Source organism: Nuphar pumila, chromosome 12 (assembly GCF_984573655.1).
Source record: "Nuphar pumila chromosome 12, dmNupPumi1.hap1.1, whole genome shotgun sequence".
In the NCBI taxonomy this organism is placed as follows: Eukaryota; Viridiplantae; Streptophyta; class Magnoliopsida; order Nymphaeales; family Nymphaeaceae; genus Nuphar; species Nuphar pumila.
This window is the reverse complement of record NC_143260.1, coordinates 25,568,454-25,595,168: the sequence shown is the minus strand read 5'-3', so window position 1 is coordinate 25,595,168 and position 26,715 is coordinate 25,568,454. Positions and strand designations below refer to the sequence as shown.

General features: G+C 37.7%; 2 protein-coding genes across 2 annotated transcripts; one reads left to right on the top strand and one right to left on the bottom strand.

Moving 5' to 3' along the window:
• Nucleotides 1-201: 201 nt before the first annotated feature.
• LOC149820373 (uncharacterized) lies at nucleotides 202-15,562 on the bottom strand. The gene is made up of 2 exons (XM_089982860.1): nucleotides 15,441-15,562; nucleotides 202-2,365 (listed from the first exon to the last, which is right to left on the bottom strand). The coding sequence occupies exon 2, from the start codon at nucleotides 2,335-2,337 to the stop codon at nucleotides 424-426; it is 1,914 nt and encodes a 637-aa protein (XP_089838986.1). The 5' UTR covers nucleotides 2,338-2,365; nucleotides 15,441-15,562; the 3' UTR covers nucleotides 202-423.
• Nucleotides 15,563-17,942: 2,380 nt separating this feature from the next.
• On the top strand, nucleotides 17,943-23,331 carry LOC149820372 (polyadenylate-binding protein 7-like). The gene is made up of 10 exons (XM_089981793.1): nucleotides 17,943-18,150; nucleotides 18,245-18,363; nucleotides 18,705-18,898; nucleotides 19,367-19,629; nucleotides 19,812-19,918; nucleotides 20,054-20,243; nucleotides 20,360-20,565; nucleotides 20,787-20,897; nucleotides 21,963-22,193; nucleotides 23,134-23,331. Exons 1-10 carry the CDS (start codon nucleotides 17,943-17,945, stop codon nucleotides 23,329-23,331), a joined length of 1,827 nt encoding a protein of 608 aa, XP_089837919.1.
• Nucleotides 23,332-26,715: the final 3,384 nt, after the last annotated feature.

Sequence of the window (26,715 nt, the reverse complement as noted above, 5' to 3'; positions counted from 1 at the left end):
TCTGACAAGCAAGGTAATCCAATAGTGGAGAAGCATGTGCAATATGAAGTATCAAACACCCCAGCCTAAGGAGTGCTTCCCTAATTTCAGTAATGTTTAATGAAAAATTCAGCCCTGTAAGTTTATGCGAAAAACACTAAAAACTACACATATACTCCCAATTATGTGAAAACTAATACTTATAAGGAGCTCTTCCCTAAATTTCAGCAAAGTTTCATGTTAATGAAAAATTCAGCCCTGTAATTTAATTAAGGGGAAAACACGAAAAACTACACATATACTCAATTATGTGAAAGCTAATACTTCTTATAAGGAGCTCTTCCCTAAATTTCAGCAAAGCTTCATGTTAATGAAAAATTCAGCCCTGTAATTTAATTAAGGGGAAAACACGAAAAACTACACATACTCCCAATTATGTGAATGCTAATGCTTCTTCGGATTCTTGGACTTGGGAGGTATCTGTCCATAAGCCATAAGCCGTGACTGTGATATCTTCAACTCAGCCTGTCTCCTCCTTCTCTTGGCTCTCCTTGACAATTTAACATTTTCACCATTTGCTTCTTCTGGTTTTGGTTTTTCCTTTTCCGCAGATGCTCCTTCCTGATCATGGTGATCCCCCTTATGCTTCTTTCTAACCTTAAAGCTGTCAGACTTTAGGCTTTCTTGAAGAGACAACAGTATCTTCTGTCTGCAGTTGTGCCTTTTTTGCTTTGGGATCTTATATTCATCCTGCCTGTAGGGAGCAAGCTTCTTCAAAGAAACATACTGATTCAAATCCTTATCATCTGCCACTAAAATCTCTGTTGTGCCTAGGCCGTATCTGTTGGATGGCACTGATCGGTACTTAAATCGGGTCTTCAGGTCACCAATAGTATCTTCATAGTCCAACTTATAGTATTCATCCAACTCTTTCTCCAAAGATACCTTATCTTCTAGAGAAAACTTGACTTTCTTTTTCTTCTTACCCCCAGGACGCTCTTCTTTGTCATTATCATCTGCATCTCCAACAGCTTCCATCTTACTGTCAGTGATCTCACCAAGCCTACCCTGCTTACGTTTCAGGACTCTCTCCCTTGCTGCTAAAAACCCTTCACCAGACCCGCATTTATCCCAAACTTTTGGGAGCCCAAGCAACTCATCCTCTTTCTCAAAATTTGGGTTTTCAAGATCATCTACCCCGTCGCTATGAAAATCAGCATCAGCATCCTCTGCATCATAATATTTCTCATCAAAGGTCTCTTTCATTTTCCTATCAAATTCATCTGGATCAAACTCACCCTCCAAATCATTTTCAGTCAAACCACAATCTTTCTCGACAGATATCCCAGCCACATTACGAATTTTCTCAAGCTTCTCCAAAAGATCCTGCTTTTTTATGTTCTTCAGGCGCTTCAATTCTTCCTTCCTTTCAAATTCTGCTTGTGCTAGCCTTTCCTTTTTCCTCATTCTCTGAGCTTTTCTAGTACTTTCTTTCTTCCTAACAGACCCTTCAATATGCCGTGAAAAACCCAAAACTTGATCGCTGGCACCTTCTTCAAATCTAAAATTATATTTTGCCTCATACCTGTCTTGCTTCTCCAGTGCCTCCTCATCCTCAGAAAGACCAACATCTTCCTCTAAAGGGTTTTTCTCATCATCGTCACAGATCCATTGCTTGTTCAGAAGATAATCTTTCCAGAAAGCAGTCTCATCGGGATCATCATTGCTAAAACACTCATCAAGAATTTTTGAAATCTTTTCACCACTACCATCAATCTCATCTTCCTTCTTGGTTTTCTTCTCTTTGAAAAACTCCCCCTCATCTTGATCCATAGCCTCCTTTGCAAAATTCAGAAACGCCTGTCGATATTCCTCCTGTTCTTCAGCATAACTCTTTGGACCCGATTTACAAAGATCATCTTTGATTTCTGGTCCGTTCTCGATCAGTTGCTTAGCAACTACATCTTTCAGGTAGAGAGGCTTTTTTTTCCGATCCTTTGGTCTCTTACCTTCATTTTTGTCATCATCTTCAGCTTCCTCATCCTCATCATCTGAAGGGAACAGATTCACGTCTTTCTGCAAAAGAGAAGGATCATGCTTCTTAACCTTGGCAAGAGCTTCGTAAAACTTTAAATCATTCTTAGGCAATATAATTCCTTCATCATCCTCTGTTTCGGCATCTGAAGAACTCTTTGAGCCTGAGGAATCACCTGCAAGGCCGCGCTTCTTTAACTCCTCTAACCTCTGCAAATCCTCACGCCTTCTATTGTATTCATACTTGCGAGCAAATTCTTCGTTGACTTTAATCTTTGAAATTTCATCATCATCATCAGTTTGTCCAAACAAATCCAGCCCCATCCTGACAACCTAAAATTTGAATAATCACCTGCAATCAAGAGAACAAAAGTATAAGATAACAAGTGGTGTGATGATACCTTCTCATGTGTTTGATTTGAAGTATAAAATAGCAAGTGGTGTGATGATAAGGTGAAATATAATATATTCAAGTATAAGATAACAAGTGGTGGATTGAAATATAATATCCCTTTTCATGTGTTTGATTTGAAATAGAGACCTTCACGAGCAGAAAGAAGATCAAAGAGGAGAGGTAAGTCTTTGTTTTATAAGTTTCAGCGATTGTATGTTACATCCAATGCAGTAAACTGCAAGTTGACCTGAAATTAACTGCTTAGAATGAATTTGAAACTTTTATCCATATCACATGGATAGTTCATTTTCATTAATTTATGTTATCTGTGCATGTACTAGTCTTGATAGAGGAATCAATAATTAAAAACAGTTTGATCATGTATATATTCTAGAGTATTATGTGTTATACTAGAGTATTATGTGTGCCACAAACAGGGGCAGAGCCAGGAATCTAAACTAGGGTGGGCGTGCATAGTGAAAAAGAAGAATACTGATGAGAAATATATTTTCTTATTTATGACACATATATCCTTCTCTATGCATTAGTAAAACAAATAAGGAAAAATAAGAATCGGGCACTCACATTTATCCATCTCTATGCATTATCATTAATTAACACTCACTTTATTCGATCCCTATGTTTTGGGCAGGTTCTATAAGGGAGATCTTCATATTGTAGCTGGATCAGACATGCATATTTGTGAGATGTGTAAAGTAAGATCGCATGCCACTGTAAATTGTCCGTGCAACGCCTGGTTTCAACAAAGGGTAGAAACAGTAGAAGCGCAAAGCCAAAAATGTATGGGTCTCAAAAGTCTCATATGAATATCATAATTCTTTTAAGACTCTTGAGGAGAATCACGAGGAAGAAGATGTTGTTGCTCCCCCCAAGCAGCCAATTGAGGATGCTAGTGCTTCTCATCCTAGGGAACATGTCCCTTCTGCTTTTCAGTTGCCGTGTCTTGGAGAAAGAAGTTGATGCTTGCCTCTCTGCCCAACACATCAATAGCCCAACTTCTCTTTCCTCTACGCCTGTGCATTGTTAAAATATGTTGTACATATATATATTTATATATATAGATCACGACACATACACATATATATATTAATTATATATATGTCTATGTGTCTATCTACATATATAAATATATATATATATATATTTATATCTTTTGTAAATAGACCCATATAGGGGTAAAACAGTCTTTTTACTTCTTATCGCATATTGTATTTTTTCTCCTTTTTCTTTTATTTCCTTTTTTCTTTCTTTTTTATTTTCTTTATTCTTTTCCTTTTCCTCCTTGGAATGGGCCCCACCTAGGGGGACGTTGGAGCATCCAACGGTCATATTTATGACCGTTGGAAGGGCTCCAACGTCCCTCTAGGAGCCCTTCCAAGGCCTCCTCTTTTGTCTATAAATAAAGGGGTTTCTCCCCATTGTAAAGCATGCTTCTTTGAAGCCTTTTGAATGGAATATATATTTTTCCTCTTCTTTTGGGTGCCTTACCACTTTAAGTGGTTGTGTTGTTCTTTTGCCCATTAGTGGCTATTTGTGTATGTGCGTGCTCTCTTGTTTTGCTCTTGGAGACTTCATCCGGCACTTCATTTCATGCATCACACCACAGAAGATACCATTGATGAGAATTTTTTTGGTAACCTTTTTTACTTTGACCCTGCTTCTCCTCCAGGCTTTTGTCATCGTAAGAAGCAAGAGGTTCAGATAGAGGTTAAGGTGTGCAACAAGAATCCTTTGTGTGATCCTGCTCCATTACCTTCGAACATGGTCTTCAGACCATCGATTACGAGGAATCACTGTAGCTTCGCACAGACATTGTGTGATGCCCAAGCTAGGTGCACGAAAGTTTCAACCATGACCCTTATCAAGTTAGTGCTGGAGAGTGCTACAAAGATGTGCAAGCCTAAAAGGACTGAAATTGAAATGTTAAATGTGAACTCCAAGTAATCTGCCCAAGGGGTTCGAGGAGTAAGACTGCAAGATGTACTTGGTCTTCAGTTGTAATCTTCATCTTGTTGGATCTTTACTTATGGGATGAGTGAGCATCATCAAATGTAGTCACCATCCCATCCTGACCGTTATCGTATCACTTAGTATCTTCGATGTAATTCATTTATTAAATGAGAATGAGAATGAGAATGTTTGCCTTTTAAAAATTATGACTCACTTTCCTTGACAAAAAAAGTATGAACCTACACGTGCATAACCTATTCGTCTATTTCTCTAACCAAATCACTGATCAACCAATGAAGTGTGTAAGTAGGGGCAGGCATCAGGTCGGCACGGCCCGCTAATGGACTGGGCCGGCCCGGTTCAGGCTGGCCCGTTGTGAAAACCTTGGCCCATGGGCCTAATCGGGCTAGGCTTATTATATAATATATAATATATAATAACGGGCTGGACCGCACAGACCTGTGTTGGCCTGCGGCCCAGCCCGGGCCAGAGGCCCGGTTCGAGGCGAGCCAGGGCCAAATATACTGGCCCAGGCACGACCCATGGCGGGCTGGGTCGGGCCAGTGCCCACCTCTATGTGTAAGCATATTGAATAAGAAAACTTGAATAACTTCAAATATTGGATCTATGTAAAGTGAAAACAATGAAGTTTGCAGGCATAATGATAAAATTAATGATGAGCCTCGTTGATCTAGTCTTGTAGAACCTTTTGATAATGAAGTCACAACTATGCAATATCAATCGAATGTCTACATTGCAAAAATATTTGAATGGTCAAATTACCTCAATAAAAGTATAGTTATACGAAAGATCAAAACAAATCACGCAAAAAGAAAGCACACACACAAAGAAAACCCTAAAATCATAACATGGAATCATGATTATCCTGTTTTTTGGACAACTAGGTGCATTCCAAACACACGTCTGTTTTCACCGACGTGATTTGCTTGTTTATCCTAATTTTTCAGGATAAATGGATGCATAAAAGCACACTCTCAAAAGAGTCAACAACTTACAAGCATATAAGTTAACTATGAATCAAATTTTAATAAACATCTATCAAAAGAAGGTTTTATAGGACGAAAATTAAGCTCGCTTTACTATATGGTACGGAATGTTGGGCTGCCAAGAGACATCATATTCAAAAAATGAGTGTAGCTGAGATGCGTATGCTTAGATGGATGTGTGGAAATACAATAAAAGATAAGATGAGAAACGAGGAGATACGTAATAAGGTAGGCATTGCATCCATTGAAAATAAGATGAGAGAGAATCGTTTACGGTGGTTTGGACATATTCGGCAAAGGCCTAATAATGCTCCAGTTAGAAGGATGGAGAAATGGGAAAATATATTAGTTAAAAGAGGTCGAAGTAGGCCTAAGAAGACTTGGATGGAGATGATAGGAAAGGATATGAATGCTTTGAACCTCACCGAGGACATGACATTGGATAGAAATGATTGGAGGAGAAGGATTCATGTGGAAGACCCAAAATGATTTTCTTTTTTGGTTCATATCGCTGACCCCAATTGTTTTGGGATGAAGGCGTAGTTGTTGTTGTTGTTGTATCTATCAAGAGAAGGTAAAAAAAGTCAATATGAGTGTATATGTGTGTTTAAAGTTTGTGTGTGAGAGAGAGTACTTACTGGATGAGCAGCAAGAAGGTGGCTGCCACCACCGGAAGAACATTGATGGTGCCAGAGAAACGACACTGGCACCGACGGAAGACAAGGCAAATATGAGGGTTTCATTGGTAAAGTGACGATGATCTAGGTTTTGGGTCAACCAAAAGAGGGGATTTTAGCCCTTTTAGTGGCCGAAATTAGGTTGGACAGACGTAGAATCAAGACCAATTCAATTAGCTTTTTTTTTGCTTGAAATTCAACAGACTTCAGCAGTCAGTGGATCCAATTAGGGCTGGGAAACAAGCCAAGCCACTCGTGGATCGGCTCATAAAGAGCGTGTTCAAACTCGTAAAAGAGGCTCGGCAAGCTGAATATGAACAATAGGTACTCGGTTCGGCTTAACTTGTATAAGCTCATTAGGCAGTAAGAAATATATTTTAAATATATTTTACATTTTTTTTAATCCTATTTCTTCTAGCTCTAAAACAATGTATTTTTTTATTAACAAGCCAACTTGAACTTGTCTTGTTAAACTCAAGTTGGTTATGACATCGAATTCAGCTTTGATCTCCACAAGAATGAACCAAGCTTGAACACTTTAAGCTCTTCTCATTCAACTTGTTTACCAGCCCTAGATCTAGGGCCACATGGATTAGTAAATTTTGTATCTCAACTGGATTGAAAACTTTTTTTTGAGGTGCACATTAGATCTAAATGAAATTTCACTAGAGGAGGGGTGAATAGTGAAATATGATATAGATCGATAATATAAAATTTAAAAGCAATAAGACACAACACAGGAAACACAAGATTTATACTGGTTCGGTCGAGTTACTGACCTACATCCAGTCCCCAAGTAAAACACTTGAGCCTTTCACTATAAAATCCGAGTTACCGGATAAATAGTACAACACCCTCTATCCCAGAGGTCTACTTCTCTCAATAGAGAAGGAAAACACCCTCTTTCACAGAGGTTTACTTCTCTCAACAGAGAAGGGAAACACCCTCTTTCTCAGAGGTCTACTTCTCTCAACAGAGAAGGAAAACACCCTTTTTCTCAGATGTTTACTTCTCTCAACAGAGAAGGGATACAACAGAAAACAGAAAGTTACAATACTTCCTAAAGAACCTTCAGAATGATATGAATGCACGAATGAAGATTCTCAGAATGTTCTTTTCTTTTCACACAGTTGATTCCTTTTGTCAAAGAGCTTTTCTTGACTTTTCTCTTTCTTTTCTCTTTCTTTTCTCTTTCTTTTTCTACGCTCTCTTTTTCGAATATTGAATAGGAGTTTTTCTCTTTGTAAGCTCACATGTCTTGTTTGAAATACTATTTTGTTTGTGTATATATAGCCTCAAGAAAATAGTCGTTGCCTTTTTGAAATAATTGTCCTTTTGGGATATGAGATGTCAGGTCATTTCAAAAACAATTTTGTGTAAAAAGATATGTGTACTACATTGTTTTTTCGAAAAGTCTTCTTTCCATAAGTGTAGCATTTGGGGTACACTATTCGTTGTTGTATTTTAAATGAGATATAATTTGTAATAGGTCTTTTCTCATAATAAATGATTTGTAGTACATTGAACGTTGGAGTGTAATCTGTCATGTAATTTTGTTTTTACTCAATTTAATGATTTGCAGTATATTAATATTTTTCTTACAAATCGTCACTTCTTTAGTTAAATGCATGTAAGTACAATAAATACTTTGTTGAGTACTTTATTTATAAATGTAAGTCGACATTCTTGAGTGTGGATTTTATTATTAAATAAATAGTCATTTCTCAAATGCTTTTGAGGTAACTTTTAATGCTTACAGAAAGAATGATGACTTTAAGTAAGTCGACATTCTTGAGTGTGTAAAATAAATAAAGTCTTTTCCAAACTCAATTGTCTTGTATATAAAATAATATTTGTTTTCTCAAATTGTCAATTCAAGATAGACGATTATGTATTATGATTAAATCCATTTTGTCTTTTTTCTCATACTTGAAATCATTAGCTTTTATTTCTTTTCAAGTTGTCTTTTTCATAAATGCATGTTAGAAGATACAATTAATGCTTTTGAAATCATGAGCTATTATATCTTGTCAAAATACCTTTTTTCATAAATGCTTGTAAGAAAGTACAATGATTTGTTTCCAAAAAAGGTGTTTTTGAAATATCGTATTCTTTTATAAAAACATAGCTTTTTGTAAATAGATGACTTGTATGATAAAACATGTAATATGAAATATGCAATATGCATGCTTCTGAAGGTTCTGTTACATATGACTCTAAAGAAGAAAAAAATCATCATCTTGAAGTAGCCGATCTCCTTGGATGATCTTTAAGAATGTATGGCCCATCAAGCTTTTTCTTCAGAGAGTATGATTGCACCAAATAGTTGTACTTGAGCAGGTTGTCTCCGTTCTTTTTAGGTGAAATAACCTTGCATCAAATACTCGTTAAATACATGATAAATCATATCCAGTCATAATATAACATTTTCATGAAGGCATATCATCATATCATATTAAAGTATGTATGACAGTATATCATATTATGTATCATCAAAACATAGTTTCTCAACACTAAATATGGAATTAGATTCAACCTCTCAAAATGAATCTAGTGGTTGGAGTCAAGTATGACCCTACCAGTTTGCATGATCGCATCCTTATAAAGACGGACCAAAAAACTAAAGGCATGTTTGCTTTGGTCACAGGTGGAGACGAACAACCAAAAGCTAAGAAAGTAGAAGCTATGATTGTTGATCACAAGGTCAATCTTTAATCAAGAATCACAACTTTCAATCGATAAGCATCTCCAGGTGAGAATCACAACCACACAACTTACACCCTTTTATGTTTTAGTAAACTTGAGAAAGTGTTATGCGTGATTTGCAATCACAGGATCTTAAGAAAATCTAAGAATTACATGGTATTGCAGATAAGGGTGTAACTGGCTCAGGTATACTGACCTGACCCGACATCCTAAACTGATTATGTCCACCCGACCCGATTTTACAAGACCCATGGGTTCAAGCCAAGTCCAAACTAGACTCGTAACAAAAAAGGGTCGAATCTTGGGAATTACAAATAAAGACCTGAACCTGCCAGGACCTGACCCAAACGGTTTCACATAATGTAAAACTAAACTGACCCAAACATGAACTGATTATGTACCTGAACCCCTTTATAATTGAACAGAATTATGACTCTACTTTCTTGTTGCGGTTAGACAACAACGGAAAGGGATATTCTCGTTTGAAATTGTAGGCTCAAACTCTCAAAATTCTAGCTCCCGCACTGGAAAAAGTGCCGACTCTATCGTCTGTTCCACTCGGCCTCCTTCACTTACATAATGAATTGACCACCTCTTTTCTTCAGCCACTTGCCTACCAATCAATCCCCCGAACACAATCCACAAACAGAAATTCAATGAATCCCTTGTTGGATAAGTCCGACGACTCAGCAGTAGTGTATAATAGAGCTTCTCGTCCAGCCATCCAATTTAGATTCTTTTGACCACCTTTATTGATAAGGAATCAGAATTGGATCAGGGATGATAGTTGGACATCCATGAATCAACTGACTCTCATTATCCTTATGAACCTATACATCTCAGCTTATGTGTGGAAGATGAACCGGGCTAAGCGATCTGCCAAAGCTGTGGGATGTAAAAATGCATCTGTAGAGCATTCCCATTATCCGTCATTGGAATATAAGAAGGAAATGTATCAGCCTATATCCCCACCAATATGATCCCCATTACAGATGGACAAATCTGTTTGAAAACACAGCTCTTTTAATGCGGAATATGACCTGCTATTAACATCAGCTCATTTGTCAGTCGAGTCGGGTCTACCACTCAGTTGAGACCCAAACCCGCTTTTTATCTGAATTGAACCGAACTCAAACTGATTATGTACTCAAATACATTTTATCGATGAACCAACCTAAACCAAACCCCCTCAAACCATATCCACTATTGTTTAGAATAGTTAATAAGCTTCTCATTTGTTAACATATAATGAATAACCAATTCCATTAATTTACATATTTTTTAGCTTGCCAAGTAATTAGGTCTAGAACATTTAAAATGGCAATTTCTCAATTGTGAATTTCTCGTGAGTTTTTTAATTTTTTTATTTTTCTAGAGTTTTTATCGGCAAAGCCTCGGGAAAATGTTAAAAATAAAATAATTTTTTAAAAAATCTTAAAAAAAAAAATTGAATAAAACAAACTAATTACACAATTAAATTTTACATAAAAAAATATAAAATCTATTTTCAATTCCAAATATTCATATCTAAAAAATATCAACTATCAAGTATCAAACATCACACTACAACAATCAAGCATCAAACATCAAACATCAAATATGTAGGAAGTATCAACTATAAACCATTATGTGTGTGTATGTACATGCAAACTATTTGAATCTTAGTTGTAGGTTCATGAGCTCATTTAACTTACTGTGCAGGCTAAACTCTTGATTGGACGTGTTATTGAAGACCACAATAGTTTCCAGTGGTAGTTGAACAAATTTCAAATTGATTAAAACTTGAGAACACGGATGTCCAACTCATGGTCCAAGATTCTTTTTCTTCTTTTTTTCCCTTTTCTTTATTTTTTATGTTTCTAGTTTTATATGGGTATGCTTTTGGAGCCTCAAATAGTTCCTATGTTCATGGACACAAAAGTATTCGGGAAATGCTATTTTTCTGTAATTTTCCATTATAAATAGTATACTGGGCACATGCCACCAAAGTAAATTCAAGTATCCCCGTATTATAGATTAGTCCATTCCATAGAGATTCTAATTTTTAGCTCTTTACTTTTCCTGCAGATACTTAGACTATGGGGCTGGTAGGGAAATGCTTCAGATTTTGTGAGATTCTATTCTTTACCATGAAACCGTACATATATCTTTATGATCCAAGCATGCTTGCAGAATGCCAACAAGATGACAGTGGTTCAAAGATGCTTCTTTGAAGAGATTTCAGTGTAATTATAGAGAGGTGATAATCCGACCAACAAGCAGTACATCCATGGTATGAGGAAGCACCAATTTCAACAAGAAAAAAAAAAGAAAAAGAATGACCAAAACCCTATAACGAAAACACATACTAGTTAGAAGTCAAATGGGGCTAATCATTCACAAATTTGAAAGCCCCACTTACGGCCACCTATGTCACAGGGATTCAGCCAACAGGGTGCCGCACCCGCATCGACGAGTCACGACTCGAGTGCGGGTGTGGTAGACGCACCCGGGGTCATAACTGGACCCCCAAAAAAAAAGATGAAAGGGGGCTGGGCAGGGGATTAGGGCAAATCTCCCTCCCCCCGACCTCGACACCTCCCCCCGACCTCGACCCCTTTCTCCTCTTCTCCTTCGATGGACGACTGCTGCACTCTTGATGCCTCCTCTCCTCCGACAGACGACGACTGTCGACCCGAGCTCTCCTCTCCTCTTTTGGCGACTGCAAGGTATCTCTCTCTCTCTCTCTCTCTCTCTCTCTCTCTCTCTCTCTCTCTTTCTGGGTTCAGCTCCCAGCCCTGCTGGGCTGGGTTTTGCATTGTCGAACCCAGCCATGTTAGGCTCGGCTCAGCTCCCAGCCCTAGGATGTCAAGCCCAACCCTGTTGGGCTGGGTTCTGCTCTGTCGAACCCAACCTTGCTCGACCGGGTTCGGCTCCCAGCCCTGAGCTGTCGAACCTAGGGTTACAAAAAGTGCTATAGCATATGGGGAAGCGCATTTCAAAAGCGCAAAATGTAGCGCTTCTAAAATATGTTGGAAAGTGCCAAAAAAAATTGGAAAGTGCACTTACCAATTTAGGGGAAACTCGCTTCGCCCTTGCTTCTCTTTATTTTTTCATTTTTTTATTTTTCTTACTTTTTTCGCTTCCCCTCGCTTCCTAGGTTGCTTCCGAAACGATTCCTTGTTCGCTTCTAAGTCATCTCACACTTCCTGCTTCCTAAAATTTTGGAAGTGCCTCGCTTCCCTCTTTTGCTTCCCAAATCGCTTCCTGCTGCCGCTTCTCCGATTGACAACTCTGGTCGAACCTAGTCTTGTTAGGCTGGGTTTGACCCCCAGACTTAGGTTGTCGAACTAGCCCTTCTAGGCTGGGTTCGACTCTAGGTTGAATTTGTCTATGTCGAACCCAACCCTGTTAGGCTGAGCTTGACTCCCAGTTCTGTTGAACCTAATATGAATTTCATTTGAATATATTTTTTTGTTTTAAGGACGAAAATGATGAATAAAGAGAAAGGATTCGCAAACAAAGGGAAAGGAATTGCGTCAACCTCATCCCCACATATAAATTTTGTTGCTATTGTTGTTGGTAACGGTAGTGATAGTGTTGATTCTAGTTTGTTGGCTGCATCATGTGATGATGGGGGGCCACTATGAGCACATGTGAATAAGCTTGAAAAAGCTGGAGGTGGTGAAAATAAGAGATTTCGATGCAAGCCTTGTGAGAGAGATTATGTTGAGTCTTACACAAGAGTTAATGCTCATTTGTTGAAGATATCATGACCTGACATTTCAATATGCAAAAGAGTCGATGAGGCAATGCGGAGACAATATAAAAAAATACAAGATGAATAATGAAAAGAAAAAGACAATGAGTGATTCTTGTGCAATCATTATACCCTTTTTAAGTCACCAAGAAGATGCTAAAAAAGAAGAAGAAGAGTGGACATAGGAGGTACAGGAAGAGGAACGATACAAGCATCATTAAATATATATGGAAGGATAGAGATGGATAGAAAAGTAAAAAAGTATTTTTATTCTAGTCCAATTTCATTTAATGCAGCTAGAAATCTTTATTGGAATGATTTAATTACTTCACTGACAATTTGTAACTTGAGTGACTATTTACCTCCAAGCTCAGAAAACTACGAATGACAATTCTTGCAGAAGAGATGACAAATGTTGAGAGATTGCTAGAAATTAAAAAAAAATCATGAGAACAAAATGGAGTTTCCATTGTTTCTAATGGGTGGACAGAAATTCAAAGGGGTATACTGATTAATTTTATTGCTTCTTCGCTTAGTGGCACAGTATTCTTGAACGCAGTTCATGCCTCTGGGCAATATAAAAATCCTGAGTATTTAAAAGGATTTTTATAAAAGTAATAAAAGAAGTAGGTGATTAGAAAGTAGTGCGAATCATTACAAACAATGCTCCAGTTTGTAAAAGTGCAGCATTGAATTTAGAGAGTGAGTATCCTCATATTTTTTAGACTCCCTGACAGCTTGAATCTGACCCTCAAGAGCATTTGCAACCCAAAAGAAGAAAAAAATTTATCAACATATGCTCTATGTTCATGAATTAAGGTATTAAAAAAATATATTAAGAGCATTAGAAATTTTATTATCAACCACCATCATGCTAATGTCATATTTAATAGGCATTCTGATCATGTTAATGTCATATTTAATAGGCATTCTGATCTGAAATTGTTGAACGTTGTTGAAACACATTTTATGTCTATCATTGTGATGGTGAAAAGAATCAAGGAAGTCAAGAATGCTTTGGTTAACATGATGGCTTATGAGAATTTGACACTCTATCGTACTGATGATGTTGTTAAGGCTTAATAAATTAAGAAACTCATTATTGATGATGAGTTTTGGAATAGAGTTATATACTTCTTGGAGTTTATGCAATCTATTTGGGAAATGCTGAGAGAAGTTGACAAAGATGAGCTCATGTTTCACAAACTTTATGAAATGTGGGATAATATGATTGAAAAAATGCAAGTTGTAGCTTTTAAGCATAAGGGAAAAAATCTTACATTAGATGATTCAAAAATTTTTAATCATATAGATTCAATTTTAGTCAGAAGAATTGATAAGAACAACACTCCTTTGTATTGCATGACACATTCTCTCAATCCCAAATATTATGCAAAGAAGTGGCAAGAAGGTGGTGTTGGTCGTGTCCCTCCAAATTTAAACCTAGAAATATCAATGAATAAAAATATGTGTATGGCAAGACTTTATATGACATAGACAGCCATGTAAAAGAGTGAGGGGGAGAAGTCAATTCTTCAGCCCATTGGAATCCGCAGGGAGGACCCCGAACCATAGTGACAAAAGTTAAAACGACAATTTCTCGACTATGAATTTCTCATGAGATTTTCAAAATTTTTTATTTTTCTCGACTTTTTATAGGTAAAACTTGGAAAAATATAAAAAATCAAATAATTTCTCAAAAATAAAAAGAAAACAAACAAAATAAACTAATTATGCAAATAAAATTTACATGAAAAAAAATCTAATTTGAATTCCAAATAATCATATCTATAAGTATCAACTATCAACTACATCAATAAGATAAAACGGCAAGTTCTATTTTCTTCTAAAATAGCTACTTCATTTTGTACAATTATCAATATGCCAACTATGTAACACATTGGAACTTGTAAAAAACTTATGAAAATTGAGAGCATAACCAAAACTAAGACATGCTTAATGGCTTAATCACCCACCTAAATACTACATTCCTTACATAGAATAAATTCATAGGGGATGAATGCAAAAAAGCAGTTTCACAATGACAAGTGAGAAACAGAATTTAAACAAGCCCCATAAAGGTCATCTTATGCTACAGGAATAATTTCCTAATGAACAATCCCTTTACTGAAGTATTCAATTAATAGTATATAAACCAAAAAAGCATATATTACATTTGGAGTAGGGTAGATAAAGACAGCAACCCATGTTATTAGTGAAACAAATAAAAAACAACTAAGAATTAACCCTGCTCTTTCATTTCTCATATACTACACACATTGTTTTCAAGGAAGAAGAAGTGGGTTTATTTATACATATGCATAGTGACAATCTAAAACGGGAAAACAGTGGCAGCTAAATTCTCACGAGAAATTAAAATTTTCATTTTTGACATTTTTTTCAATAGGCATTCATTTTTGACATTTTGATAAAAGAGAATATCAGTAAAGTTAGGAACTAAAATATGCAGAAGTTATATAGCAAAATAAAAATACCAAACAACAGATTTTTTTAGAGAAAGAGCAGTTTAAATAAAAAAATCATGATCTTTTCATTATAAATGACAATATCAGGAAGTTTTGGCCATCTAAAAGAGCGACCAAAGTGTCGTTCTTTTTTTTATCTAAATCCACCTCCACCGTCAAACCCTCCTCCACCAATTCCAACTCCAACACTTGCTGCTGCACCAAACCCACCACCCAGACCTCAACAACAACAACAACAACAATAATAATAATAATAATAATAATAATAATAATAATAATAAAAAAAAAAAAAAAAAATCCCCCTCAATGGACCAGATCTCCACCACCGGAAGCTCCAACCTCCAATTTCACTACTTGCTCCAGGCTTCCAGCCCACCACCAAACCCTCCACCAGCTCAGTCCACCCCCCACCCACAGAGAGAGAGATAGAAGCAGATTTGGACTCACCGGACTGTGTTCGACGCCTCAGACACCGATTAAACGCCCGTTAGTCCACTGCCGATGCCTCTTCACCGGCTAAAACCTCTGAATTCTGCGTGCTAGGGTTCGAGAGAGGCAGCGGAAATGAGAAAGAGGCAAAGGGCGACGGGGGAAGGTGGGGCAGGTGAAAAATGAGAAAGAGGCAGCGGAAATGAGAAAGAGGCAGGTGAAAAAAAATTAAAACAAAATGTATTCTGTTATTTTCGTGAGACTTTCTATTTCTCGCGAAAACAATGCGATATGTTGTCAAAAAGTTAATTTTGAGAGAAATATAAAATCTCGTGGAAAAACCACCGTTTTTATCTTTTACAGGATATGTCGCGAGTTTCTCGCGACAAATTCACATTTCTCACAATATTTGTCACAATGCCCAGACCTGAACGGAGAGAGAGAGAGAGAGAGAGAGAGTTGGACTTACCGGTCAGTCTCCAACACCCCTGCTGACACTCAAGCTACGTCGGAAAACCTCAACTCTTCACCAGCCTGACCTTCGATGGGGCTAGGGTTCCATCGCATCGTTGAGAGTGGGGAGAAAAAAAAAATCATAAGGTATTATCGTGGTATTTTCAAAACACCACGATATTATCGCGACAGTTAGTCACATACGATAATTTAACGAGATTTTGAAAATCTCTCGGATAAAACAAAGTTTTTATCGTTTTTCCTATTTCTCGTAAAATTTTCACGATATTTTCGTATATCTTGCGATATTTTCCACTATGAGCCCTCCAACAACAGAGACAATTTCAAAAGTTGTTTCACCCCTCTCGTTAGTCGTTACAATGATGTGTGAAAAAAATAAAATTTTTTTGAGGTAAAAAACAAAAAGAGGAAATCATACACAGCACAATTCTAACCCTTCAAGTAAACAACTCTTGCAAGCATCACTGCATATGCACCTCGATACTCGGGCCCTTGTTCAGATCTGAAGGTCCGATTAATACATTGATTCAAATATAGTTTGTGAAATTTTATATCAAACCCGGGCTCAATCTGAGTTCTTATTAAGACTCACAAATTTTCAATTTAAAAATAATATTTTACCGGATATAGCTCAGGTCTGATTCATGTATTCTTATCGGTCCAGGTATGGTTTCTTTATAGTGGGTTCGATTAAACTCAGGTTCGGACCCCATATCATACACGAAAATCAAGGTCAGGTCTGGTTCCACCTGAATCCAAATCAAACCCAACCCGTTAACACCCGACTCTCGACCCATATTTCGGTTCACTAAAAAATACGTTAATACCAAAGAAATTTCCTGACCAAGTGGCGAGGGATGGAGCACCAAATTACTGTGATGGAGCGAGTTGACGAAATGATCCAACACCGAATCATTCAGATTTTCTCGTACTGCACACACCACCAAAAAGATTACACGTCAATGGTCATTACCCTTTTCGTCATTCGGTTCCAGCACCGTTATTTTCGGTTTATGCCTTGACCACCACGTCCAGTACTCGAACCTGTTACCAATGTTGTCAGTAACGGTATCGGCTCTGTATCGTTTCGCCAACGAATTTTGGTGAATCGGCCTGATACCGATACTCAAGTGAATAGTTCTTAATCGGCCACAAATTGATAAAAAAATATTACGTGTCAATCAGAACGTGGCCATTAAAATAATTTTAAGTATTTTTTATATTTATTAAAAGTAGCCGATTCAGGGGGTGAAGCATATCGATTTTCTGCCAATACGATACGTATCAACCATACGCACCGATACTGACTACAATGCCTGTAAACACTCGTGTCACAGAGTCACAAGAGCGAGTCTTACCTGAAGCAACGACTTATGCCTAGACTTGGATCGGGTCTATTGCTAAGAGTGTCATAAGGTTGAAATGGACCCTTCCATTTACCGGGACCTATGCCCATAAAGTCCAAAGTCCGGCCAAGAGGGCAGATGCAGACCCACCTTGTTCGATCAAACCAAGTGGAGTCGCTCTCGGCCACGGCTAAGTTCTTGGTCTGTGTCCAAGACCATCGCGTCCTTGGTTTCGGTCTTTTATTCTTTTAACTAGGATCCTATACTACCATGTATGTCTCAGATACACGTTCAGCCTTTACATCACCAAATAATCTTATTAGGATCTATATATACTGCACAAAATTCATATTTGGATTTAGATCAAACATGATCCAACCGGTATCGGATCCATATGCACCCATACCCAACATGTCCTTCCCGAACAACCTTGACCAGTTCCTACTTCGTAGGGGCATTATGGTCACTAAATGGTCAAACATAGGTAGTTCGGTCATCCGTCCACGACCAAGGTTTCTGAGGGCATTTTAGTCATTTGTTCTCTAACGGATCTCAGCCACAAGCCCTTTCCCGCGTTAACCGTCCCTTCTTGGCGTTCGTTTTTTATATTTCCTACATCCCTTCGCTCTAACGGCACTCTCTCCTCTCTCCCTCTTCTTCGTCTTCTCTTTCTCTCTCTAGAGTTTCTATCTCTTGTGAGATGGCCACCACCACCACTGTTTCTGCGCCACCACAGGCACCTCCAGCCTCGCTCTACGTCGGCGATCTCGATCCCGCCGTCTCTGAGAGCCAACTCTTTGAGAAGTTCTCTGCTGCCGCCCCAATAATCTCTGTTCGCGTCTGCCGGGATAATGCCACTGGCAGATCTCTCTGCTACGGCTACGTCAATTTCCATTCGCATTCTGATGGTGGAATTTTTTATCCCCTCTTCTTTCTTTCGTCTTTCTTGTGTTTGTATGTGAATTCTTGGAGATGGGTGATGATTTTTTCGGGTTCTTGCAGCCACCAAGGCGATCCAAATGCTGAACGGAAGCCTGTTGAATGGGAAAGCTATAAGGATTAATTGGTCTCGCAGAGATCCACAAACAAGAAAGAATGGTTCCAACAATCTGTTTGTCAAGGTATTGTTACTCTGATTCCGACATCTTTAGTCGTTTTCTAATTTGAATCTTTGCTATTTCTTCATGGTATATCTTGATTATCCTTTCTGAATCTCTTTCTGCTTGTTGGTTTTATTAATTTTTGGGTTTCTTTTGAGATCATTGTTAGTTCAGGGGGTGTTTTCCAATAATGAGATCAGAATCTGTGTTCCTTGAAGTTCTAAGCGCTATTCTTTTGGCTAATCTAGCTTTTGTTCTTGTTTTTTGATATGTTGGCACAGTTCATTTGGTGAAATTTTCAATCTTTGGTCGATCTTGGGTGCAATTATTTGTTTTATTGATGCAAGGCATGTTTTGTGTAGAATCTTAATGACTCCATTGATCATAATGGGCTCAATGAAATGTTCGCAAAATATGGGAATATCCTATCGAGCAAGGTTGCCATAGGAGAAAATGGGAAGAGCAAGGGATTTGGTTTTGTTCAGTTTGAAAGAGAAGACGACGCTAACAATGCTATGACTAATCTGAACGGTACTACGGTTGGAGGAAAGACCTTGTAAGTGGCACATTTTATTTGGTTATTTTTTTGCGTATTGATTTTATTCTGCTTCCGTTGTGATTTACAATGGTACAACTATGGGTCTGTTTCCAACTCTGTTTTTTCACTTTTTTCTTTCCTTCTTTGATCTACAATTCTGTGGGATGCTTTAGGCGCTAATAGATTCATTTTTGACATGCTGTGTTTTGATGGTGTCTTTTGACGGTTCAGAAATCTTGGGTACTCATAGATTTCTTGAAATTTTGAACTCTTATTATTATTCTTTATTTAGCAACACTTTTGAAATTCATAAATCATGCAAGCTCATTTTGCTCTGTTCTTTTCATGGTAAGCTTCATCTCAGTTCTTGCAGTTTCATTTTTCACCCTTCTACCTGCCTGACATTTAGAACTCTTTTTGTGATTTTCCTTTCCTGGTTGTGACTGATGTCACATTTATACTGTCTTTCATTTGAATGATTTTCAGGTATGTAGGTAAATTCGTCAACAAGAGTGAGAGGGTTGTACCTAACAAAGAAAATAAGTTTAGGAATCTCTATGTGAAGAATCTGGATCCAGAAGTGGTGACTACGGATTTGCTCAAGGAAACATTTTCTGAGATTGGCTACATTTCTGCATGTGCGATCATGAAGGATGACCATGGCAAGTCAAGAGGGTTCGGGTTTGTTTGCTATGCTTCCACAGAGGATGCCAAAAAGGCAGTCGACATCATGAATGGAAAACTGCTTGGTTGGTGTTTTTATTTCTGTTTGATCGCTTTATTTCTCAGAACTGATTGATTGCAGTCAACATTGCTCTTCTTGCCTTTTTGAGTTCCATACTTCCATTCATGCTCTATGTGATCACAAAGTTGAAAATTATTCTCCCCCTTAGTACTTTTTGCTGACATGAAAAACTTTTTCCCGTGTTAGCTTCAAAGGCATTATACGTAGGAAGGGCCCAGAAAAAGGAAGAGCGTAAGAAGATCCTCCAGAGGGAATTTGAGGAAAGGCGAAGGGAAAAGATTTTAAAGTTTCAGGTGGTGCACAGTTTCGAGTATTTTGAATAAGGAAAGATTAGTTTTCGTCATAATAGCCACATAACATCCAGGCTCTTCCCTTTTTTAAGTGTTTAACCACTCTAAGAGAAAAGAGCAAATTTTGTACTTTTTCAGGGATCAAATGTATATGTGAAGAATATCAATGATTCTGTCGATGATGATCAGTTAAAAGAGCACTTCAATAGCTGTGGGAATATCACTTCAGTGAAAGTGATGCGTGATGAGAAGGGGTTGAGCAAAGGCTTTGGTTTTGTTTGCTTCTCCTCTCCTAATGAAGCAAATATGGCAGTGACAACATTTCACTGTGAGCTTTGCTTGCTTCTTTTTATAGCTTTAGTTTTCTTTTCCTAATGAATGCAAGTGAAAAATGGTACCTTGTGGCATGTAGTTATTGGTTTTTGTCAAAACATTTTTATGCAGCAACCGTGTTCCATGGAAAGCCCCTGTATGTAGCTATAGCACAGGTCAAGAAAGTCCGGCATGCCCAGCTGGAGGCTTTACATTCGCCACGCATGTCTGAATTGGCCACATCAACTCCTCCTGCTGTCCAAGCTAGTTATTCTGCCATGTACCTTTCACATTCTCAAGGTGTTATGGTTCCTCACTTCAACAGCCTGCATCAGCAGGCATGTATGTACCCATACATAAATCGGAGATTAGGATGGAAAATAGATGGGCCATTCCCAACACACAGTTTCCAAGATAACCTGGCCCTTCCAATGGTAAGAGTATGGTCCTGATTTGGCTGTTTCTGGTTTTAGTGCAGATCTTTGGTTGCTTCCCCTTTATGATCATATTGTACATTGGATTTCCAAACTAGTAATGTGTTTAGACTCTGAATGGACAGAGGAAGCAACAGCACTTCAAGGGGCAAGTTAACGGGTTCACCCTTCCACATGTGCCGCCGCAGGTCCCGTATGTGACACAGTGGCAACTTCCTGTTAATCAGCCTGTAAAGGTTACCCTCCTACTCTCATTGTAATATATAACTTCTATGTTTGAAAAATAGCTTATTCCTTGGATCCAGCCATGAAATGGTGATAATTACTAAATGGGATTTATCAGTGTTTAGACAGTCATTTCAACTTACATAATATGCAATCATTAAAACTTGATTAAATGTTTCTCAATGACTCCTTTATCAGCATCAAGCTGTGAAGGCGAAATGGGTAATAATTTTACAAAATGCAATGAGTTATCCAAGTGACTGTTTTGTCAACTTTGATTTGTCCTTCACTGAGTGCATATATTGATAGTAACTCAAAAAGCTTGTCTGAGATGATGAGGGTTGTCCTGGCTAGGGAGGTTAATGCACTATATTTTTTCTCAGTTTGGGTTTTCCTGGTGAACATTGAAAAAGGAAACATCAATGGCAAAGGAGCAAAGTTTCATTGAATATCTGGTATGAGTATGCCAACGCATTATGGGATGGTTGCCATTAACTGCAGGATGGGTAGCAGACTAGCAGTAGTAAGTTAGTATCAGTAGATATAAATGAGCGGCATTGTAGAGTCAAAAGCAGCCTAAGCAGATTGAAGCAGGAGTTCCTTGAAATTTATACTAAAGGAAGTTGAAGTAGATCTTACTAAAAATTATGCATATGGAAGGTTGCCTATGATAAGGAAGTGTGTTGGTGTGTTAATATACACAACACCACCCTTAATTGCCAATCTGAGTAGTAGTATCTGGTAGATTTGAACCTGAAATGCTTCTGCTACCCACTGCATATGTAGCTATCATATTATGGCCGTTGGCAGCATTCACGATGCTTTCGCATGTGTGTGGCGGGGGGAAGGGGGGGTATTGTGCGTCTGTTTGCCCAATTTTACATTAATCAACATAAAAGCACTTAAATGAATGTTTTAGATGTTATGTCATGTCGATCCCAGATGTAACCCTTTCACAGCCAATGTCATAGATAATACTACATTTGTTGATTGTGACATCAATTCTATTAGAACCACACATTAGTTGCATATTGTTCTGCCCTCACTGACCATGTAATTCATCTCATATGCTGCAGTCTGTTAGACACATTCCTAACAGTCAAAACCATGAAAAAACTGATGGACAAGCTTTTCCAAAGGTATCCATGGTTAAGGGTGGATTAAGAAAAACTGGCCTTGTTCCCTTGATCCCTCCAAGATCTTCTAAGAGCTTGAGCATACTGAGTAGTCAGCTTAGAGCAGCTGCTCCTGAGAAGCAGAAACAGATACTTGGAGAGCATCTCTTCCCATTTGTTCAGAGATTACAGGTACACTAATCTTCTCCTTCCACATGCTATGGTGATGCTTTTATACTGATCATTGTCTGAACTCATTGGCATAGGCCTATGTCACATGGGTGTGGGTGCGGGTACGGGTGCGGCACAATTTCAAAATTTTTGGACACGGGGACTCGGTTATATATATGTATATATATTTAAATATATATATATATATAACAATAATAAGACTCGGTCGAAGTTGTGCCCATTAGGGGACACTGCTATATATATATTTTAAAAAAAATATTTAAAAAATCTATTTTTTTTTAGTTTTTTACCCTAAAAATGGACAAAAATGGACTCGGTCAAAGTTAACCGAGTCCAAAATGTGGACGGACTCAGCCCCGGTGCGTTGACAGAGTCCGACACTTGGTTGACCATGTCCGCCCCGTGTCCGAAGCCGCACCGGTGTCCGCACCCATGTCGGGGCGTGTCGACACGGGTGTGTCAACCCCCTAGCCGAGTCTGTGTGACATAGGCACCTGTAAATCACAAAGCCAGGAATATTTTTATTACCCATAGTAGCTGATATTGGCAATATTTTGAAAATTCATAATATCATTGGTATTTTAAGGGGAGCCAAAAAAAGTGAAAATATCACGATATTTTCAAAATATCACCCAAACACATATTATAGTGATATTTTCATGAAATTTTTGAAAAACTTTCTTATTTTTATATATTTTAAGCCTATGTTTTCCATGTTTGTTTCTTTTCTATTTGCAGAACTTTTCTACTTGTTTATTTATATTTTAGGAAGAAAAAACGATACAAAACCTATTGTTTCTTATTCGTTATATTTTTCTGAATTTTCAAACTTCTGAGAAAACCTTGCGGGAAACTTGCTGAGAATGATACTGGTGACTATGGTTTTACTTTGATCCTGCAATTCATGATCTTAACTCCAGCTTTTATTTTTGCTTTGCAGCATGAGTTTGCTGGGAAAATAACAGGTATGCTTCTAGAGATGGACAACACAGAAATACTGCTGTTACTTGAGTCACCCAATGCGCTGGCTACAAAAGTAGATGAGGCAATGCAGGTCTTGGAGCACTCAAAGGAAAATTTAGATTCCAAGGATGTCACACATGGAAATCATCTGCTCGTCGAAGTTTCTGCCAAATGATTGCTGCCTGCCAAACTTCAGCTATTCATTTCTTTTGAAATCTTTTACTTGAAGGGATACTTCATTTTGTTTTTGTTTTGTTTTTTCCAATCGTCTATTGACATTGTTCTTTGATCTGTAGGTTGAGCTCTCTGAGATTTTTTTTCAATGTAGATATTCAGATGTACTAGAATGCTTCATTGTCGTAAATTCGTAATCCTTACATCATACATCATAACTCTGATGACAACCATCTTTCAATGTAGATATTCGGATGTACTAGAACGCTTCATTGTCGTAATCCTTACATCAAACATCATAACTCTGATGAAGGTTCTACAAAATCTCATATTTTAATTAGTTTCAGTGACCAACATTTTGGGTTTGTGGGTTGTAATTAGCAACTTGATGTCATCCCAAATTGGTTTAGTGCCCAACACATTGGGTTTGTGGGTTGTAATTAGCAACTCAAAGTCATTCCAAATCTGTTACAAGTAGGAGAGTCCTTAACACAAACTTCTGAGGGGATTGAGAATAGTTAATTTCCTAAAGGAAAATTTTCAAATACCCTGCAAACTTTTGGGTCTAATTCATGGGTACACCAAAAGTTTGAGAATTTGCAAATTCACACCAAAATTTTTACTAGGTTTAATAAAATTTTCCCAATCATGAATTAATAGTTGGGTTGTTATTGGGTTAACACTAACTCATGTTTTAAATTTACCATTTCATCATTTAAACTCATAAAATTTACTAATTTACCCCTATTCTAAAAGTCTGAACAAAGTTTGACCGTAAGGTTGTAAACAAAATGTATTTAATGTAAAAAAAGTCTATTGATTACAACAATAGTGAAACTCTTGATCTCCTTAATATAAAACAAAAACACTAACCACTACACCAATTGAGCATTTATTAAAATTTTTGAGAAAATAAATTTATATAACCAAATTTAAATTCTAACAAACCAATCAATCCAATAATGACCTGACCACTAATAGCATAACCGGGTCTGTGTTTGGTAAGTATGAAGCTTAAGTTTCCAAACACAGACTTGGTTGTGCTGTCATTAGGATGGGTCATTATTATATTGATTGGCTTCTAACCCAAGGGGTTTGGCCTAGTGGGATGGGGCCTAAACCGTTTGATGGGCAGTTCAAATTCAAATCCCATGGGCGTCACCTTCTTGCGTAAGTTGAAGCTTGGCAACTCCCTGGGTTTGAGGGGTAAGCCCTCAAAGTTTTATTGACATAGATAGGGATCCAGCGTGACTCCGCCTCTACGCTTGAGGCAGTTTCTTCGAGTAAAAAAAAATTGTTGATTGGCTTTAGGTTGTCAACGGGTTAGGTACCCGACCTATTTGGGTTTACCCGAACCCAACCAAATAATAAATTTCTGGGTTCGAGTTTTGCTGGGTCATAAAAATGGAATCCCAAATTCATACCCGGGCCACATATTTTTATTAAAAATACATATAAAATACTCGGGTTAGGTTGGATACTTAGAAAAAATCATGTCCCAAACCCGGGCAGCATATTACTTAGGTCAGCTTTAGGTCAACTTGAATATTTTTTGGGTTGGTGCTTTTCATGCCCATGCCCAAGAATTTGGGTTCAGATTGGGTCATGTACTTGATACAAACCCTAGATATACTTTCTAGAATTTAAACATGGCTATATAAAAGTTTTTCTAAAAGTTGTTAATGATTAGCCATTTGGTACAGTGGGTAGTGTTTTGTTTTATATTAGGGAGGTCAAGAGTTTGATTACATTGCAATAATTGACTTTTTTTACATTAAATACGTTTTGTTGACAATCCTACCCTTAAACTTTGTTAAGGCTTCTAGAATAGAGGTAAAATGGTAAAATTTAAAACATGAGTTAGTGTTAACTCAAATTAGTGAATTTGCAAACTCTCAAACTTTTGATGTGTGCATAAATTGGACCCAAAAGTTTGGAGGTATTTGAAAATTTCCCCTTCGTAAACAAGTACAAGTGGCTTGCTTAACTTCACTTGAAACTATACATAATAAGAGGCAAGTAGATATCAAAGCCTAAAGGGGCTTTTTCATTTGAAGGAAAGGACATGAGAAGCAAAGGTCCATGAAGAATGCAGATGGGCAAATCCAAGAATCCCATCTCTCTCTCTCTCTCTCTCTCTCTCTCTCTCTCTCTCTCTCTCTTCCTTAATTCTTCATATTCCTTTTCCTGTATCATGGCTAGTGAGTAAGTGGAGGGGTTAGGAAAGACTTAAGGAGCCGAAGAGGTAGGTGAGCAGAAGGGCTTCATGCATCTCTCTTTTCAAATCTAACCCCATAGAAGCATTCGACATGGTCAATTTGCTAGAAAACAACATTTGGATTATTTTTTTTGATAAAAAATATGAATTTTTAAGCTTTAGATATTTACGATATTTATAAAAATTTTACAGACAATGCAAGAGTGGATTCTTATAAAATCAAATACGTAGAATGCATTTGTATAGTCAGATTTGATAAAAACATGGAAATGAATTATTTAAAAGCCTCGTAGGCTATGATAGTCATGCACGGGTGTAGGCAGCTACTCTCTCTCTTTATATATATTTATATACATACAAATACAAGGAGAAGGATGCATAGAAAATATAAATTATTAAGTGTAATATATATATATATATATATATATATATATATATTCTAAACACGAATATGAGTTGAGTCAATCCCTGTTCGTTTCATTAGACTAGTTTGTTGGATCATTTTTCGGATCACACAGTTTCACAATCGTCATCATGATATAAAACACGAAATAAATAAAGAAATTCAGTAGTGTAAATAGCATGATTAACAGACGACCGAAACAGCAACAGGGAGCAAGCATGGCATTTTCCACATCAGACCAAAATCCAGACGATAGCATCAGAGCAAACAGAAGCATAGAACATAAGGAAAACAACATGCACATGTTTAGATTATGCAGCAGGCTAAGGCGTACGAAAGTACTCCCCTTAGAGAAGATTCGCCCCCACATACTGTGCAAATAAGGGTCCGGCGTCCTTCCCCCAGGATACAATAGCCACGACGAACCGAACGGTGCACTCCGGCGGGTCGTCCTTCGAAAACAGCCTCTTCGAACCAAAGTTGCAGAACAACCCCTTTCGGGATAACTAAGGAAAAAGAGAGAGAGAGAGAGAGAGAGAGAGAGAGTAACAGAAAGATGGGAAATCGCAGAGCTTCGGCCAGAAATCGCCTGTCTCAACCTCTTCGTAACCCCAGCCCTAACTACGCTTTTATAACCCACGAACGGTTATGAAACGTGGAAGGACCCATTACAGATTCTGAGGAGACGTGATCCGTTAACGGTCTTCGAAAGATCGAGACCCGTTACGGAATCTGAAGCGTCATAACGGGCATGGAATACGAGG